This window comes from Fusarium falciforme, chromosome 5 (assembly GCF_026873545.1).
Source record: "Fusarium falciforme chromosome 5, complete sequence".
Taxonomy (NCBI): Eukaryota; Fungi; Ascomycota; class Sordariomycetes; order Hypocreales; family Nectriaceae; genus Fusarium; species Fusarium falciforme.
The window spans coordinates 2302911-2320211 of record NC_070548.1 but is presented as its reverse complement, the minus strand read 5'-3'; the positions used below and the strand labels follow the sequence as shown (position 1 = coordinate 2320211).

At 53.8% G+C, this 17301-nt stretch overlaps 4 protein-coding genes across 4 annotated transcripts; 2 read left to right on the top strand and 2 right to left on the bottom strand.

The window, feature by feature from the left end:
* Positions 1-3451: 3451 nt before the first annotated feature.
* NCS54_00692600 (Hypothetical protein) lies at positions 3452-5042 on the top strand (the record flags this gene model as incomplete). The annotated part of the gene is made up of 4 exons (XM_053152367.1): positions 3452-3503; positions 3564-3764; positions 3840-4036; positions 4095-5042. The coding sequence occupies 4 exons, from the start codon at positions 3452-3454 to the stop codon at positions 5040-5042; spliced, it is 1398 nt and encodes a 465-aa protein (XP_053008342.1).
* A 465-nt stretch (positions 5043-5507) lies between these two features.
* On the bottom strand, positions 5508-7437 carry NCS54_00692500 (Zn(2)-C6 fungal-type domain-containing protein; the record flags this gene model as incomplete). Its single annotated transcript, XM_053152366.1, has 5 exons — positions 5508-5511; positions 5573-5642; positions 5700-6040; positions 6143-7210; positions 7301-7437. The coding sequence occupies 5 exons, from the start codon at positions 7435-7437 to the stop codon at positions 5508-5510; spliced, it is 1620 nt and encodes a 539-aa protein (XP_053008341.1).
* A 3055-nt stretch (positions 7438-10492) lies between these two features.
* NCS54_00692400 (N-acetyltransferase domain-containing protein) lies at positions 10493-11248 on the top strand (the record flags this gene model as incomplete). Its single annotated transcript, XM_053152365.1, has 2 exons — positions 10493-10796; positions 10860-11248. 2 exons carry the CDS (start codon positions 10493-10495, stop codon positions 11246-11248), a joined length of 693 nt encoding a protein of 230 aa, XP_053008340.1.
* A 650-nt stretch (positions 11249-11898) lies between these two features.
* Positions 11899-13761, bottom strand: NCS54_00692300 (Hypothetical protein; the record flags this gene model as incomplete). The annotated part of the gene is made up of 2 exons (XM_053152364.1): positions 11899-13640; positions 13692-13761. The coding sequence occupies 2 exons, from the start codon at positions 13759-13761 to the stop codon at positions 11899-11901; spliced, it is 1812 nt and encodes a 603-aa protein (XP_053008339.1).
* Positions 13762-17301: the final 3540 nt, after the last annotated feature.

Below are 17301 nucleotides of genomic sequence, written 5' to 3'. Positions count from 1 at the left end.
ATGGCTTCAATTCCTCCCTTCGATTGGGTTCTCCCACGATGGCTGGTCGTTGGTCTGCAACGGAGCCGTTTTGAGTGTACCGACTGCCAGTGTTTTGAGCTTGTTACGGCATGGTTATTGTCAATGACAACGGATCCGACCAAGGGCGGGCTACGTACTTGGTTGTAGTCGTGACACTCTCTGATGACTCCGGAGGTTCGGAGATGCTCGTCATACCGAAGACTGACTTGCATCTACTGAAGCCGTCGCCGGCTTTCGAGGGGGGCAGTGAGTCGTATGTAGGGTCTGGGCCATTCCTTGCAGGACGTCTCGCTGCTCATCTCTGGCCCTCTTCGCCTGGGTCGGGGTGTTTTCCATGAGCTGAGCTGCAGAGCGTAAACCGTTGGTGCTAGTTGCTTCGAAAACCTTCTGTGTGCGTACCATGTACTGTAGGTGTGTATGTTTGGCTTGCTCAAGCTCAGGCACCAGGTCCTTTCTGTCTCGGTTCGAAAAGCAACCAGCCACAGGGTTGCAGTTGATAAGAGTCAACTTCAACGACCGAATTAGCGACGGGACAGCGATGATGCATGCTCTGCTGTTGTGCTGTGCAGCTGAGGCGCTTGGCCGTGTACTGATGGGTCTGGCATGTCATGCCAGGGCCTGCCTGTGTTACACAGCATTGGATGCAGCGGATGGATGCGAGTGTCTGTGACAGAGACCAGACCCAGCGGCGTGGATCCCTTGATGAACTTTTGGATGCTGCGACACTGCAGCGCAGTATGGCATGAGTGAGGAAGGAATCACGACATTGCTCTTTCCATTCGACTCGGAACATGACAGCATCCACACATCACTCGGCCGGGCATCGGCACTTGACCCCTCATCGTATCGAAACAAGCTCACACCCTCCGACTCGCCTTCCCGTATCGGTGTGTGTACTGGGCTTGTGCTTGCCAGTGTTGTAAGCCAGCCATGAAGTGCAATCGTGGAAGGGGCGTTTTCTGCGCACGGTAGTTGGCTCGGCTGGCTTGTTTGGGTGGAAGCCATGTCATGTCACTCCTTCCCTTTTATCAGCCATTTCTCAAGTACCTACCTACACCGCAGTATCAACCACTAAAGGTAGAAGTCCCAATGGCGAAGCTTAACCTTGACATCGACGTTCGACTCGTCCCCCCTCCCACGAGATAACTGTGCTGAAGACAACCACGAGGGAGCTTTGACGCCGGGCATTATCTGGACCCAGCAGAGTGTAGAGCGTCATCTAGCGCTGGGCCGGTGCCAGGCTAGCCCGCTCCAGTTACCCATCAGGTGCAGGCGGTCGAGTGAGTTCCCTTCTTCCAGCGGATCGCTAACCCGCCTTGAGAGAGTTGCATTTACAGTTTCACCACCAGCGCAAGTTAGAGCTCAGCCAGTTGGTTGAGCTCAGCGCAGTCGAGAGCAGATGCTTGCTATCTGCTAGCAAGCAGGCCTTATCCTAGCCCTTGTACACACCTCATACCTCCTTCCGATGCAGGCGGTTGCACTTGTACCGAGGCTCAACGCAATTGAACGATCTAGACGTCTACATGCTGTGCACGCCGCAGGCATGCACCGACCGTACAGCGGGATCCTCGACGATCTCTCCGAGTCTCCAATTGTCCAATGTTACGCGAGAGAGACCACACAAGACCAATTCTTTCCAAGGGACCCTTGACACTCTCGCCCTCTCCAGAGCCCACCCGCCCCATCCGACCAGGCCCAGGCCCAGGCGTGTCAGGCTAGGCTAACCGGGGTGGCGGAAGCAAGCTGCTTTTAGCGGATGCACATGGTGCAGCAGTGCATCATGGCCACCATGTTTCTTTCTTGGTGTGGGTGCAGCCGATGCAGGCCCAGCGCGAGCTGGTGAGTGGTCGACCTGGACGAGACAGGAAAAGAGGCGGATGGTGTATGACTGAATGGCTGGGCCTTGGTTCGGATATAACTTGAAAAGCTTCCCTTCCCACGCGGCCTCTTTTTATTTTTTCCTTTTCGTCTCGAGCTTGTTTGGTTCAAGCCCTCTTGTCGAGACCGTCACGACAATCAGCCTCACGCAGCATCTTGTCAAAGATTGAAGCCAGAGAGATTGACTCTTGTTTCTGGAACCAGGAGGAGTGTCAATCGCCAATCTAAAAGACACGCCCACCTACACTCAGACACCCTTTCCGCCACACACCGTTTGTCCTGTTGACGCTGCTTTTGCTTGCTTGGAATCTCGAGGGTTCATTCCGTCTCGACTTCTTTTGCCTGCCCGCATCTCATCTCATCGCATCACACGCGTTGCATCGCCGTTGGTGTCGCGACTATCTGATAAACCAAGATTCTGCCTGAAACGGTAAAATCTCCCGAGACAATACCACAGCATCAAATCTGTGTCTGGCGCCCCATCTGGTGTGGTGAATCTTGACCGTCTCTGCGCTGCCTCTTATCTTTCCCCGGACTTGCTTCTTTGTCTGGAGCATCCATCTATCGATCGGTATCTCCATATCAGCAACTAGCCATCCTTGTCAGAGGAGAGGATTGAGTTCCTACCTACATACATATCCATTTTCTATCATCTATCCCCAGACGGATCAAGCAGTTGTTGATAAGGGACGCCATCTGTGCAGCTCCCCAAGCCAGCCAAGACAAGCCAAGACAAGCCAAGACAAGCCAAGACAACGCCCGCACGCAGGGATCTCTTGTGTTTTTGACCAATTCAAGCCGGCTTCAGCTGGCCCTCTCCACAAGCACAGACTCCCTCTCCCCCGGTCCTGCTGAGGCGGCCTCTTTACGACACCTAAAAAGTTGCTTTTGGGACCTGCCCGGCGCCCCATCGGCCGTCCTACCGGCTATCCCATCCAACCCAGTCGCCATCGTCAGGATCAGGCCTTAATCTATAAATCTCGAGGTGGGCTGTGTCTCGACCCGAGCAGGGGAAAGCAATCGGGTACGTACGTCATTCCCCTTCTCTTCCAGTTCCCTTCCAGTTTCGCATGGGCCTCAGTTGAACTCGGACGCCTTCGTTCCTTTCATCCCCTGCCTGGTCTCTCATTTTTTCCTCGCCAACCAGCCAATTGTCAACCCAATCCGCTTTCTATTTGTGCTCCTGTTTTCACCTTCGAAACAAGAGCCTATTTTACCGATCTTGTCTTGTTTTCCATCCACCGTCCATTCCGCTCACGACTCGTTATTTCTATATAGAGTATAAGAAGCAACCTCGCGCCGCCCCAGCACTCGCAGTTTGGCCCGGTGTTGAGCAGCAGACCTTCCGCTCGCTCCTCCCGCTGATCCCGACTCGATTCTCCCTCTGCGAGCTCCTCTCCGACCTCCCTAGCGCGTCGCATCCTCCTGCGATTGGATTGGGGGGCAACGATTGCGAGTAGCTTGAGGGAGACGATTTCGATCGTCCATTCGTTTATTCGAATACACCGACCCCAATTGGCCCCGACGCCTCTTGGCTTATACTGGTCCAAACATGAAGTTTGGTCAGCATCTTGAGCGGGAATCCGTTCCCGAATGGAGTCTTCGTACGTCCCCGATGTCGGCCCTGCTGTGCTTCATTTTCTAACATCGAATTCTCCCATCAGACAACCTCGACTACAACTCGCTCAAGCATGAGATCAAAGTACATACGACCCGCGACCAGGCCACCGCCATGGCCATCCCCGGCCACAAGGACGAGACCCTGACGCGATTCGAGGATGGATTGTACATGGAGCTTGGTCGGCAGCATGAGCGCCTGCATCTTTTCGTCTGCAGCAAGGCCGACGAGATCTCCCGGCGGTTAGGTATGCCCAATTGCCACCTTGTGCCATGTCTCAATGGCACGCGATCACATGCCCCAAGCTGACAGCCAACGCCAGAACACCTTGCCAAGAGCATCAACCGATGGGCCTCCAAGCCCCAAGACCAAATGACGGAGGATTCGGCCATTAAGCACCAGAGGAGATTTGCCAAGTACGAACGGGAGCTGCTTCGTTGCGGAGGCGACATCCAGGCCCTGGAGCGTTTCGTCAAGGCCCAGACTGTCGCGTTCCGCAAAATAACCAAGAAGTACAAGGTATGGCATCATCGACTGCGCCCCATGCTTCGTTTGACTTGTACTGACTTGGCTGAAGAAATGGACCGGCTCTACGACCCTCGGCGCCCGCCTATACGAGAATATCCTCTCGGACCCCAAGAGTTTTACTCGCCGCGACTTTTCTCCCCTCCAACAGCGCTATGACGAGATTACATGCACTCTTCACGCCGCCGCCCCCGTCCTGAGCGAGCCCAGCTCCCCTGAATCCTTGGCCCAATCCTATCGCCGCAACTCGCTGGCGGCCTCTTACGACTCGAACACCTATCCTTCAGAACGCCCGTCTAGCCGGCCTCGCCCCGAATTTGATGTCTTGCCGCCTCCCCAAATACCAGAGCGGGTCAAGTACTGGAACGAATATGACGATGGCAGCGAATGCGCAGGCGATGATGATGGATATGCAATTTATATTAACCCAGACGACGATACGAGCTTTCCGGGATTCGACTATTTACACAATATCTTCAAGGGCCCCCTCGAAAAGGCCAAGGGTTGGTTCAAATCCAACCGGCATGGAGAGCGACAGTCCCTCCTTGGTGCCAACCACTCGCCGAACCAGTACTCCAGTACCGCCTTCAGCAGCGAATCCGACGAGGAAGGGGGATACGCCAGCTCGGACGGGTTCCCTACGGCTGGTTACGCTACCCACTACGCCCTCCCCAGCCTCGGTCAACAGGAGGCGAGCAGATATCGCGAAAAGACCTTGTTCTGGGGCACCGTCTGCTCCTTCGCCGTATCCTATCTCCTACTCCTCATCGCCGGCACCCTTATCTCCACGGGCCGGCATAGGCTTCGTGTCGAGGTTGATGCTGGCGTCACTGTTGGTGTGGTTGCCAGCCTGTTCTCTGCGTGCAGCGCTCTGGGTATGACACTTTATCGACGTGACCCGCTATCACTCCCTTATCAGCTGCTGGTCTGGGTCGCTTTTATCTCAGCCTGTCTCCTCAATGGCATCCTGCTGATTCTTGTCGTGGGGAACGCCCCCTGACGTCGTGCTGACGTTGCGGCATAACCTTATTTCTCTTTTCTCGTCCGTTGTTGATACCGGTGCTAGAAGACTGCACCATGATTTATATACTTATGTGGACTCATTGAGTTGGTGTTTGGCGTTGAGCGCATGCCACGTGGAAAGCGTGGTTGTTGTTGATCCGTTCGAGTTCTGAACGGATTGTGCAAAAGCAGCATGCATGGGTTGTTGATGATACGAGCGTTGTTGTTTTGGCTGATGCATCGCTTTTGTTTTGTGTTGGACGAGATTTGATGGCGGAGAATAGACTGTGATGAAACCTCGCGGTGGTTGAGCGGCTAGCGGAGCGATGATGAGCCTCAGGGCGTAGCTTTAGTTGAGTTGTTGAATATCAGCGATTTGCGTGCCCATTCTCTTGGTAACTTGTGCAACAGTGAACCGCGCAAGCATGAAGGGAGAGAGCGAAAGACCGTGATGTGCGTCCGTTCAGCTATTATCAATTTAGCATATGGATGGATATAGATGTAGTTCATCTCGAGGCTGTAACTCACTCATTCAGGAAGCACCACTGAGCGCCATCGGCTTCTGCGAGGAAGAGCTCAACCTTTCTGACAAGTTGCCCTAAATAACATGGTTAGATGCTGATCTTCACGTTACTGATAAGTAGCTAGTTCTCACCTGCAACGCCCCATCTCTTGGCAAAAAAGTGCAACGACGAATAGATGTTGTGGAACCTGGTGTCAGCCTCCGGGATGAGATGCTCAAAGTGGCTGAGGACCATGAGGCAGTGGAAAGCTGAGTAAGGAGTGACAGGAGAACAGGGGCCTAGGAGGTGCGGGCGGCGGGCGAGCTGGTCGTTGAGATCGGTCGTAGTGTCGGCAATGATACGGATGGTGAAGTTGAGGCCAGCGATGGCCTTAGGGGCGATGTCGTCTGCGGCCGCAGAAGGAGAAAAGGGGGTGGCGGCGGACATGGTGTTGGCGGCACGCAGCTGACGACAATAAAGGAAGAGGAGGAGGCTTTTCAGTGGAAAGAGGGTTTTGTTAGTGTGATGTGGCGAGGACGAGGAAGCCATCGTCGGTCTGAGGCAGGCGACTTCAGGGGTAAGTGAACAAGCTTACCAAGTACAGGTCGCAAAGCACTCATAAAAGTCTCCCCAGCGAGATTGCTGCATGACCATGGCCTCGACGAGGGCACGAGTTGAGATGTCAAGCTCAACGAAGTCGTCGAGCAGGGCATCAGCGGCACCCGGCTGACTGGGGGAGAAGGCCTTGGAATAGAGCATGGCGCACTGGCAATTCCTCTGGAAGGGGCCCAGGGGCACTGAGGGCGCAACATTCGCGGGGTGGCGCTGAATGACGCGAGCGGGCTGCTGGCTTTGATTGTTCCAGACAAGGTTGGTCGTCGGGAGAAGATCATCAGCGGCCGGAGAGGGCACCTGAAGCGGCATGCGGGTGAGGGAGCAGTCGACGTGGATGAGACGGTCGAGAACGAGGAGGCTCCAGTAAACGCAGCGACGCTCCTCCTCATCGTAGGGGACATGGGCGTCCTGCTCGGCCTCGATATACTTTCCGGGGCTGATGCGCAAGGCAAGAGCCATGGTGTTTGCATCGCCGATGGTGACATAGGCTCGCAGCACGTCGCCGTGACCAAACTCGAAAAGGGCGAGCAGGATGGTGCACTGGACAAGCTCGATGCTAGGAGCAGAAAGGCCACGCAGGACGCTGAGGACGCGCTTTGCGGCACGGTAGGCAGGCATCTCCATCATATCCTTGCCTTCATTGACGCTGGTACTGGCAGCAGCGGCCTCGTCGTCGTACTGAGAGACGAGCTGCATGCAGACAATGAGGAGGGCGACGGCCGGGTCCCGGGGTCCCGCATCGGCGTTGGAGCTCGGGCCAGCCCCGGAGCCGGAGCCGGAACCAATGGCATCAGCGCGCAAAGCGAAGAGCTCCGGGTGGACGACAGAGAGCCAGGGGTTCATGGTCTGAAAGTAACGCTCAGTGGCCTCGCGCCAAGCAATGTTGCGCGAGGACAGAAGTGACATGATCATAGTGCTAGATACATCAAAGGCCGGGTCAAAGACACCAGGGCCGTAGGTATCCTTGGATCCCAGGAGATAACCCGGGTCTACGACGGCGGTTGTCGGTGCCGTGTAGATGAAATCATAGGAGCACGTGGTGGTGAGCCTATTGAATGGGTCGGGTCAGTACGGGATTCCAGAAGTGAGAGAGAGTACAGCAGAGGAGAATTGAGCGGAACAGGACAGGTCTACGCACCTGGTACAACGGGAGCATGCAGGTAATGCCTTGTCGCACTTCTTTTTGGTGCGAGTGCACTTTTCACAGGCTCGATGAGCACGTTCGGGCTCCATTGGAGATTCGGAGCCCCGTGAAGAAGACACGGAGCGAGACATGATGTTTCTCGTTTTTCGATCCGTGGTGAAGGATGAGTGACCCGTGTAGGCGGGTATAGATATGGTTCTTTGGTATGGAGGTAAAGTACCTGGACTTGGCTGGGTGTAAGTGCTGACGGGGTCTGACAGGGCGGCAGGATTATGTCAGACAAGGAGGCAGTTGATGAGATATAAGGTGGCAATATGTATAATCAGCGGTGATATATATATATTGTGAGTACAGAAGATTTGGAATCGATAGATGGATGGATGAGTGGATGAGTGGTGAACACGAGAAGGGAAGCCATGGGGACGGGGGAGGCGAGGGCTATTTGAAATATCTCGACGGGAGTCTGAGGGATGAGGCAAATCAAGGAAGGCCGGTCCCCAAGATGCCGTCTGTCGATATCGTCGAGGACGGGACCCCAGGGCCTGGCACCGCGATGGAGATTCCCCGTCCGCTGCAGATGGGATGCCAGCCCGGGAGATGGACGCCCAGGGCTCCAGCTGCCAGGACGGTACTCCGTAGTGGAGGCCAGACCAGGCCAGGCCAGGCCGGGTCCCGGGGAAGTGATTGACAGGGACGGGAATGACGTCTAATGGGTTAGTCAGCTGCTGACGGTCGATCACAAGTCGAGGCTGAGTGTGGATTTGGAAGGATGAGGTAAACAGTTTTTGGAGAGTGAAAGAAGGAATTCGTGACGACAGATAGCAGGAGAAGGAGATGGGCAGGGGTGGAATAAAAAATAGAGGTCAGGCTAGGAAGAATATGGAATAAGTTGGAAGGGGGAGAGGGATAAAAAGAAGAAAAAAAAGGGAAAATTGCAAAACAGAGGGAAAATTAATTGCAGGATAGGTACCTAGGTCAGTTAGTAGGTAAGCGGAGAGGGAAGGCTGCCACTGCATGCCGTACCAAAGGTACTTAGTGTGCGGCGATTAGGTAGGAAAGGGAAAGAGTATGGGGAGATGCGCAGCAGGCTCAGAAAGGAAGGAAGGCAGGCCACGAGATGAGGTGGAAAAAAAAAAGATATTACCCAAAACGAGCTAGAACGGTGGTCGAATCCAGCCTGATTGATGATGATGGCAGCTCTGTCGCGATAGCTAGAGCCGATTAGTTAGAGCGGTATAAGCATGGCATCATCCGACAGGATTAAGCACTTGCAGCCATAAACCCAGGAATACGGATAGCTAGTACTGTATGTAGAAGAGTCGGGTTGCAATCCATGGATTTGATGGACCACCCGCTACGCTGAGCTGCAAGAGCACGCACACGCGGTCCGAGCCAAGCAAGGTTCCGGCTCCTCCTCCCTCGTTCTCCCTGATTCCTTTTTTTCCCTTTTCCAGCAAATGGATTGCGTTTTCCCCATCCATCGATCTAACATTCCCCGGGGGTTGGGTTTGGAGGGTGGAGAGGCCTGGGTTGGCCATTGAGGTGACGGCCTCTCAGCCCAGTGAGGCCATGGGTGGATGCAAACCACTCAAGTGGGACTGGCCCTATGGCAGATGGATACGCGTAGCGAATGTGAGTGTGAGCCCAGAAGCGTGATGGATAATCATGCCTAAGCACCATGTATCCCGGCCAGGGCGACTGACAAGCTGATGACAAGATAAACCACCCACGGCCACGGCGATCGCGATCTGTGACTGTAACGGTGATCTGCATCTCGACACGTTCATTTTCAAAGCACTTATCAAGCATCCTCAAACATGACGATGTTATTCCCACGTCTTCCCCAGGTTTCGCCTGTTTCTTGTCAGAACCTTCTAATTCTTACCAGGTCGTCGGGTGCTTATGGCATGCTTGCATCATGGAAGGCGTCCGCTCTTTCGGGGGAAGCAAGCGAAAGCAGATATTAGCCCACTCATCACTGGCTACTGCACGCATGAGACGACCTCATTGTTCCTTAATCAAATAGCGACGATCAATGCATAGTCGGGTTCCGACCTTGCTTCAATTTCTCGGTTCCATCGAGTGTGTTGGCGTCTTTTTTCAGGAACGAGTACGAGCCAAACTTGATTTCATTCAAACAAAAAAAAAAAAAAAAAATCACTCTTTTTCCTTATTAGCGCATCACGTACCTATTCCACCAAACGAAAACCCTCGCTTCTTTTCTCAGCCACAAGGATTCCTACCACGATAGACCCCATGATCTTGGCATCCGGGCCGTTTTTTTACGAGCCGAGATGCGGGAAACCTCGTTTTTTTGACTCAATTATCTCCACTTGATGGAAGCGACATGACAAAGACTTCAAGATACGGGATCAACTGACGGTAAGTTCCTTGGAAACGTCAAGCTACTGTCTCGTAAAATGCAAGCTCCCTCTATTTTTATCCATTGGCCAATTGGGCTGAGTTGAGTTGCAGGAGGCTCTATCTCGATGGCTGTGTAACCATTGCGGCTGAGTCTCAATGGTACGTAACAACGATGAAACTCCATGATTAGCAGCTGAAACTTGGACTTCGAGTCAAGAGGATAGTTGTCCTCAATCATCGACAACTTTCAATTGTTTGAATTGAGTATCTCCCATTCTTCCACTTCAAAGAACTTGTGTATATTCCCTTCCTACAATATGCATCTCACACCGTTGACTCACCCGGTGAGAATCCCATCCAATTCTGGCAGGTGACAGTGGAGGCCAATCACCATCATCAACCAACCAAACCAACCGCACTCTTTTTTTGTATTCTAAATCCATCCATAGAAAAGAGAAGACGCCTTCCCGCAACTCAATTGATGGTCTAGAAGCCAATTGATTGAACTCAAGCTTTCTGACATCCATTCCAAAGACCAGCTTGTTAGCGTGACGGACGCCTCATCTTTGCAATTGCACGCGTTTCCATGCATAATATGATTATTGATCTCACACCTAGGAACTGATCAACTCATAACACGCATCTCGCAAAACAAACTCGGCTTGGTGGTTTGTGCGCGCAAAGACTCATCTACTTCCTCCAAAACCGCCCTCGAGGATATTATACAGAAACAACGCCTCGTGAGCTCTTGGCCAAGCGCTGCCCCAACCCCTCAACACCATAAATCGACGCCTCAGACCATCACCAACTCCACCCGCCAAGATGCCCTCAACGTACTGTATCCGCCCCGGAACATTCTCCGACGTCGATGACGCCGCCGTGCTCTACACCCAGAGCTTTGCAAACGAGGCCCTTCTCGACTACATGTTTCCCGACCGTGCCGTCGACCCGACCGCCTTCCACACCTGGATCTCCCGCCGCTTCTGGATGCGCTACTGGACGCCCGAGTATGTCCTCACCATACTCGATGCTTCCGACGGGAAAGGAAAGGTCAGGCCTGTGGGTTTTTCCTGGTGGCACCGCCCAACTGAATCCCTTTCTTTTCGCGAGCGGTGGCTATCTCCTTGTATGTATCGCCACTTCTCCTCCCACTCATTGACTTAAACACCGCTAACTCAACTCCACAAAGACGCATGGCTTGCTCCCTTCATGCAGTCTCTGCTCAACCTTCAGTCGTACATTGCTCCAATCCCCGGGCTCGACCATCACCGTGTCACCATCTACGACCGTGTCTTCGCCACCCTTGAGCCCACCATTCTGCACTCTCCTCGCCGTCGCTCCGCCTGGTATCTCTCCAGTCTGGGTGTTTCGCCCGAATTGCAGGGCAGTGGCTATGGTTCCCTGCTGCTCCGTGCCGGCCTGCAAGAGGCCGACCGTGCCGGCGTCGCCACCTGGCTCGTGGGCTTGCGTGGCCTGGATGATTTTTACTCCCGTTTCGGCTATGTCGAAGTTGCGAGGGCCAATGTTGGAGAATTGAAAGATTGGGATGGTGGCGTTATCATGTTCAGGGGAGAGTGAACCAAGTAAAGGGCCGCTTGGCCAGGCCCCGGGGACATCACACTAGAAGGCAACATGTACCTAGGTAGTTATCGACCGCTGACACCAAGATAATTCAGTTGCACACTTTTGACCTTTCAGGCGCTGAGAACCCGACTATCAATCCTAACCGAAGCTCTACCTCTACCTCGCCCCCATAGCAATTGGTATTGTCCCTGATCCTCTCCATCATCGGAAGCCCCTGCAAGTTCAGGGACGAACTACCATGCGAATTCCAGAGACCCCCTCAACTCCATTACCATCCATACCAGTCCCTTCCTTTACAGCCTTTCCGTTGTTCCATTGTAACCATCCATTAATTCATTGACCGTCATTCATGCGCTGAAGTGAGTCGAATACACAAAGCCGAAATGCAGAAACCGGACCCCTGACAGAGACCGCGCGAGTGCTGAATGAAAACCGTTTCCCCTTAATCATACAATTCTTAGAAATCAAAGTCTCTAGGTGGCCGAAGTGCAGAGAAAAAACCAGTTCCCTGTCGTAAGCCATGCCGGCAACCGGCTGCAGCGAGAACAAAGCAGCATGCCGTGAAATCCCGTGCCAAGTCGTGGTCGAGATGCTGTTCAAAATGCTCTCTTGCCGAGTTTCCGGGTGCCATATCAAATGTAGTATTACTCATTGTCGCCAATCGGTTCGTCTGGCTGGTAGCCAGAATGATGGCCGCGGGAATGGTTGTCGTCAAATCCGGCCATGCCACGATGCTTAAGATGGCAACCAGGGCTGTGAGAGACAGTCGCCTCTCGGCCAGGCGAGTAATGTCCCGAGCGTTGACGCAAGCTGGGAGACCCATCCTCATAGCCGTGGGCCGCAGACTGCCACGGAGCCTGGTTCACGGTGCGGCCGGCGCTGACGTTCGATCCAGCTTCGCCATGGTACCAGGCAAGATCCTGAGCCTCAAGAGGCTGCTGGTAAGCAGTCGACGGCTCTTCGGAAATCGACAAGAGCAGCAAAGCATCCTGATCTACCGCGCTTACCCGAGAGCGGGGGGGTAATGGCTCACGGTAGTACCGTTCATCCTCTTGAGCCCGTGCCGGGGCAACTCGCTGAGGGTGGTTGAAGTAGATAGGCGGGGTCTGGTATTCACCTGGTGTACCATACAGGCCATGGGCTTCACGAGTGCCAAGGTTACCGTAGCTTTCGGGATGCATCTCGTAGCCTCCCTGTGGCATTATTTCCGAAGTGTTCAAATAGCTGGAGGGTCTATCAATCAGCACAAAATCAGTTGGGCCACGTTGGCCGCCACCTGTATAGGTGCCCGGAGCATGAAACATGCTATCGTGTGATCCTCGGGGATCGCTCGCTGGAGCCTGCAGTTGATAATTAATACCGAAGTGATTCAGTGAGGGTTGTGTTGGGTTCTGACTGTCATAATAGGGGACGCTACCGCGTCTATCGGCGAACGCAGTCATGCCAGGGTCGACAAGGGGGGATCTGGCTCCGAACGCGTAGTTGGCCGTGTGGCTGTGTGCATCGTCGGCCTGCTGCTGGTTGTGATGGCCAGGCCTAAGCCCGTACTGGCGATCGTCAAAAGTTGCGGGGGGAGTGGGCGAAGAAAAGGCCTCGCTGCTGCGCTCGCTCATGGACCCTTCCTCTTGGACGGGTTCGAGGGGTGAAGAGTCCTTGACAAAAGAGATGGGAGACTCTGTAGCCTCTCCAAGCTGCCCCAGGCGGCCAGACCGGTTGATGGCTGACACGTCAACCTCATTGGAACTCTCGCGGTTGATGTGAGTGGAGAGCTGGGCAGGAACATTGGTGTAGGCGTCGACAACTTCGGGAAGAAACTCGACAGGGGGGACATCCTTCAGGATACCTTGTTGAATTTCATGGTGTAGACGTTCGACAATATCGAGGATCTCGTCATGAGTCTTTCCATCTCCGAGGCTCTGAACAATCCATCGAGGAACAAGGTCCCGCCCGTTGGTGTCAACGAGACGCTTAAGCTCCCGCTTGCGGATTGAAAATGTCCAGGATCGAATGGTAATGGCCTCTTGGTTGACTCTGTTGGCGCTTTCCAAACCTCGGCTCCAGAAGATCATGCGAACAATCTGCTCATAGACCATCCCGATCTGCGTCACGCTGAAGTCTGCACCCTTTCGATACCGCATTCGCTGGTAATGCTTGCGGCACATGCAAACCCAGACCCGTTCAGGGATGCGGCGAGTGCAGACCTTGTTGCGACCAAAAAGATGGGAAATGACCTTTCGTGGGACGGAACCTGTGGTACAGTTCTCGACTGCCATGCAAATATCGCCTCCTTCGAGAGGCTTGTTCACCTCCACCTTTCTGAAGCGGCGGCAAGCCGTGAGGACGCGATCGTTGGGGCCAGCTTGAGGCATAGCGCCGCGAGAAGCAGCTTGACGGAGTTAGTCGAGTCTCGAGAACACAGAAGTGGGAGAGCACGCACCTTGAATGTCGTTGGCGGACATGGCTCTCTCGTTATCGTGAATCTCACGTGAAGGAGACCTCGTGGCCATACTAGCAGCTGGCGAGATCTCTTCTAGGCGGCACCACTGATTGTGTTCAGAACCTGCACGTTGATGGGCGATGCTGAGGCGAGGCGATGGCGATAATGTTGCCTCGAAATGCCCGGTTGCGAGCGACGGCAAAGTCGTAGGGATGCGGGTGAAAGCTGAAGCAGAGCTTTGAGGGGGGTTGGGTGCAGATATGGTACGCTTATGGACGCGGTCCAAAGAATGCAAGAAGTGGTCTCTGGGCTTGAAGTTGCTGGAGGAAAGAAGTCAGCATGTGCTCGAGGACTCGATTTATGGTGGAGGATCGAGAGCAGACGGAGCGCCAATGAGAGGGTTTGAAAAGGGCAAACAGCAGAGCAACTGAGTTCTGTTTGGTGAGGAAGACGTTTGCTCAAAAGGGTTTCACAATAGAGGACGGTGGCAGTCATCAGGGGGTGATAAACAGCCTTCGGTTTTCCGAGGACGGCTTGTGGCAGTGATGCACAGACGAGAGTTCCCTTTCTAGCCATGCAGCTTTGACAACCCCAACTGCCAGCCCTTTACGGCAGCGCTGCAGCAGGCAGCTATTGTTCTCGTGGCAATAGAAAATAGCCCCATTCGCGATTCACTGACGTCAATAGCGGCATGTGAGGGCCAGCGGACGGTCGAGACCACTGATATGGAATTCCCGTACCTTCGACGCGAAAAAATGCCTCTCCTGCCTATTCACGGAGCATAACATCGGACGGGCCCCTCATAGCTGGGTTGTTTGAGATGGGATAAGGGGGGCGGTGTGGTCGCACGATTCTGAAAAACAGCGAGAAAACAACTCACCTTTGGTCTTGAGATAAATGGCCACGCCTACGCTTCATCATCCGAGCCTCCAAGAGTGAGTCAGATGGGCTGCTGGAGGATATTGTCCCAGCGGAAGTTGCTCCAACAGCTCGGGGCAACTGGGCTTCTGGCTTGGGAGAAGGTGTAGGGGCGGCTGGTGGCGGAGGTGCTGTCAGTCTCGGGAGACGTTCCAGTTTAGCCTCCAAGTCGGCGATTCCAGAGCCCAAGTGGTGGCTCCCATTGATGGTTGAGATAGAAGAGATCCTCGAGTGCCCAGCGGAGAAGGTCGATGAACAGCAAGACGAGAAGCTGCTACGACTATCCGAGACCTTGTGGTTTCCTGTACCAGGGGTTACGCTGTAATCGGTCCAAACACTGGATCTTTACCAGCATTAGCATACGGAAGCTCAAAGAAGGGCAGGACTTAAAAGGTTAAATAGAGGGGGACGAGAGGAAAGGCCCAAGATTATTGAGATCGCAGGTACTAAAAAGAGAAGGAAAGATACTGACCTTCTTGCGTGATGTGAAGGGCGGACTTCACTGTGATGGTCGATCTGTCAGACAAGACTACGAAATACAACGAGGGACTTCGGCCAAGACTGGCCTAAATGAAGGACATGGAACCTACTGCGTTGAAGTCCATGAATCCTGCTGAACATCTGGAATGGAATGCATCCTGAGTAACATCATATCAGATTCCATAATGTGTGGTAATAGTATCGATGGGAAGTTGCTGCGTACCGAACTGGTAAAGAGTAAGGCGTTGCGACGCCGGGAGACACTGCAGTTGTTGACGTTTCCACAGACATCCGTCGGGAGTGATAATTGGAATCATTTGATGCATCAGTAGGTCTCACAGTGTCCCTATGGTCTCTCGGTGAGAGAAAAGCGAAGGACGATCGCGAGGAAGTGTTTGAGCTGGGTTCTCTGGGTAGAGAGTAGCCGCCTGCATCCCAGGGAGTCCGGGTTCGACTGTCTGGCTGTCCACTGGCTGTTTTAGAGGGTGCACATTCTGGGGAAGGAGTTGGCAGCGAGAAGTAAGGCCCCTCTGGGCCATTCTTCGGACCAGATGGCGATGTTCTGTCCCCTTTGCTGTCCGCTCCAGGCCCTAGCCCCGTGGACTGGTTGAGGATCGATTCGATCTTCATGGCTGAAGACGATGTCGAAGTATGTTTAAAGAATAATGGATTAAGATAGAGTTGTGAGATTCTGGGGGTGTTAGGCGTGGGTGCTGTTTCCAGTTGATTAGGAACGTAACTGACACAAGAAGTCGACAAGATGACTGTAGTGTCGAGCGAGGTCTGGTTCCGTCGTAAGGGATAGTGGTGAGATGGTACAAACGATTATTGTCTCATGATAATAGCTGAAGCGTGCTAAAAACGGTTCGATCTCGTCCCGGGGTAATTATTGATTAGGTTAACAAGCACTCCATTGAACCGGGAGGCTGATCGGACGGAGAGGAATAGAGATCGATGGATGCTTGGGGATTCGATCTGAAGAGCTCCAAGGGGGTCGTCCGTTCTTGTATGCTGTCCTCGAGACTGGGATGCTGGCTCGTCGCTGGACAATGTGAAACTTGGCAGACGGGTCTCTTTCGTATTTCGATGCGGGAGTGAAGGATGGTAAAGGCGGCAGGAGCGTCAGATAAATAGAATCTGACCCGCTTGAATCGAAGAAGTCGGCTGTCGATCTGTTCAAGGGCCAGGGACTTTCAGCTCCGTACGTGTTGGATATGGTCCCCGAAGCTCTAGATCGTCGGAGCCGTTCCGTCTCGAAGATATCGACTTTAATTAAAGACGGAGTCTGACAGGGAAGAAGCCCAGAGATGAGTTGCGGATACAGAAGCGAGCAACATTCAACGGCTTTGGTTCAGGAAGAAAAAAGAAAGAGATGAGACGAATCTGCCACGACAGGAAGGCAAGTCGCCAGACGCTATGACTAGATGGACAACGCATGAAGTGGTCGGTAGGGTTCGAAGACGGTAGTCGTTTGGGGTTGGGGTTGGGGGGGGGTCGAGAACAGAGGGCTGAATGGGTGTGGATCAAGAAGACAAGGAATCGCCCAGGATCAGGGTCTTCCACAAGACGTATGGAAAAAGCTAGACTGCCTAGGGCCTGTGTTTTCAGCAAGAGGAAAAGTCGCGATCGCAATCCTGGGATGTAGGGGTCAGGAAGACCAAAGCGTTGGCCTGCAGCGGGAACCAGCATCATCATTGTAACGGGCCAGACTAAGACTGCGGCAGTCGGTCCTGTCCCGGTAGCACAGACACGGCGCCGCAGTGCATAAAGTGTCGATGGCCAGAGGAATGCCATTCTGGGGCCATCTGGTCAGCTTCTTCAGCGTGCTCTCGGGCAGCCGTTGAGCCATGGGTCGACTCGCCCTACTAGGTAAGACAGCGCCGGGACAGCCCTAGTATCGTGGCGCTAAGGAAAGACCGCAATGGAGAACTCAAGAAGCAGCCGAGCCAAGCGAGGGCCACCCAAGATTGACTACCTATTGTTTTGCCGGCAGTTTCGAGTGACGGAGCACCCTTGTTGGTTAAGCATGACGGGTCGTAGATCATGGCGTTGAAAGCCCCGTCCGAACCATGATCTCCACAAGGGAATAAATTGTCCGGACAGGGTCAAGGAGTCAAAACGAGGGAAGGGCCAACTCGGCCAGGGCCACACCCAAGCCGGGCGGGCTATTGGGCTGAAGGAATCAAAAGATGGATATCCCACATCAGCGCAG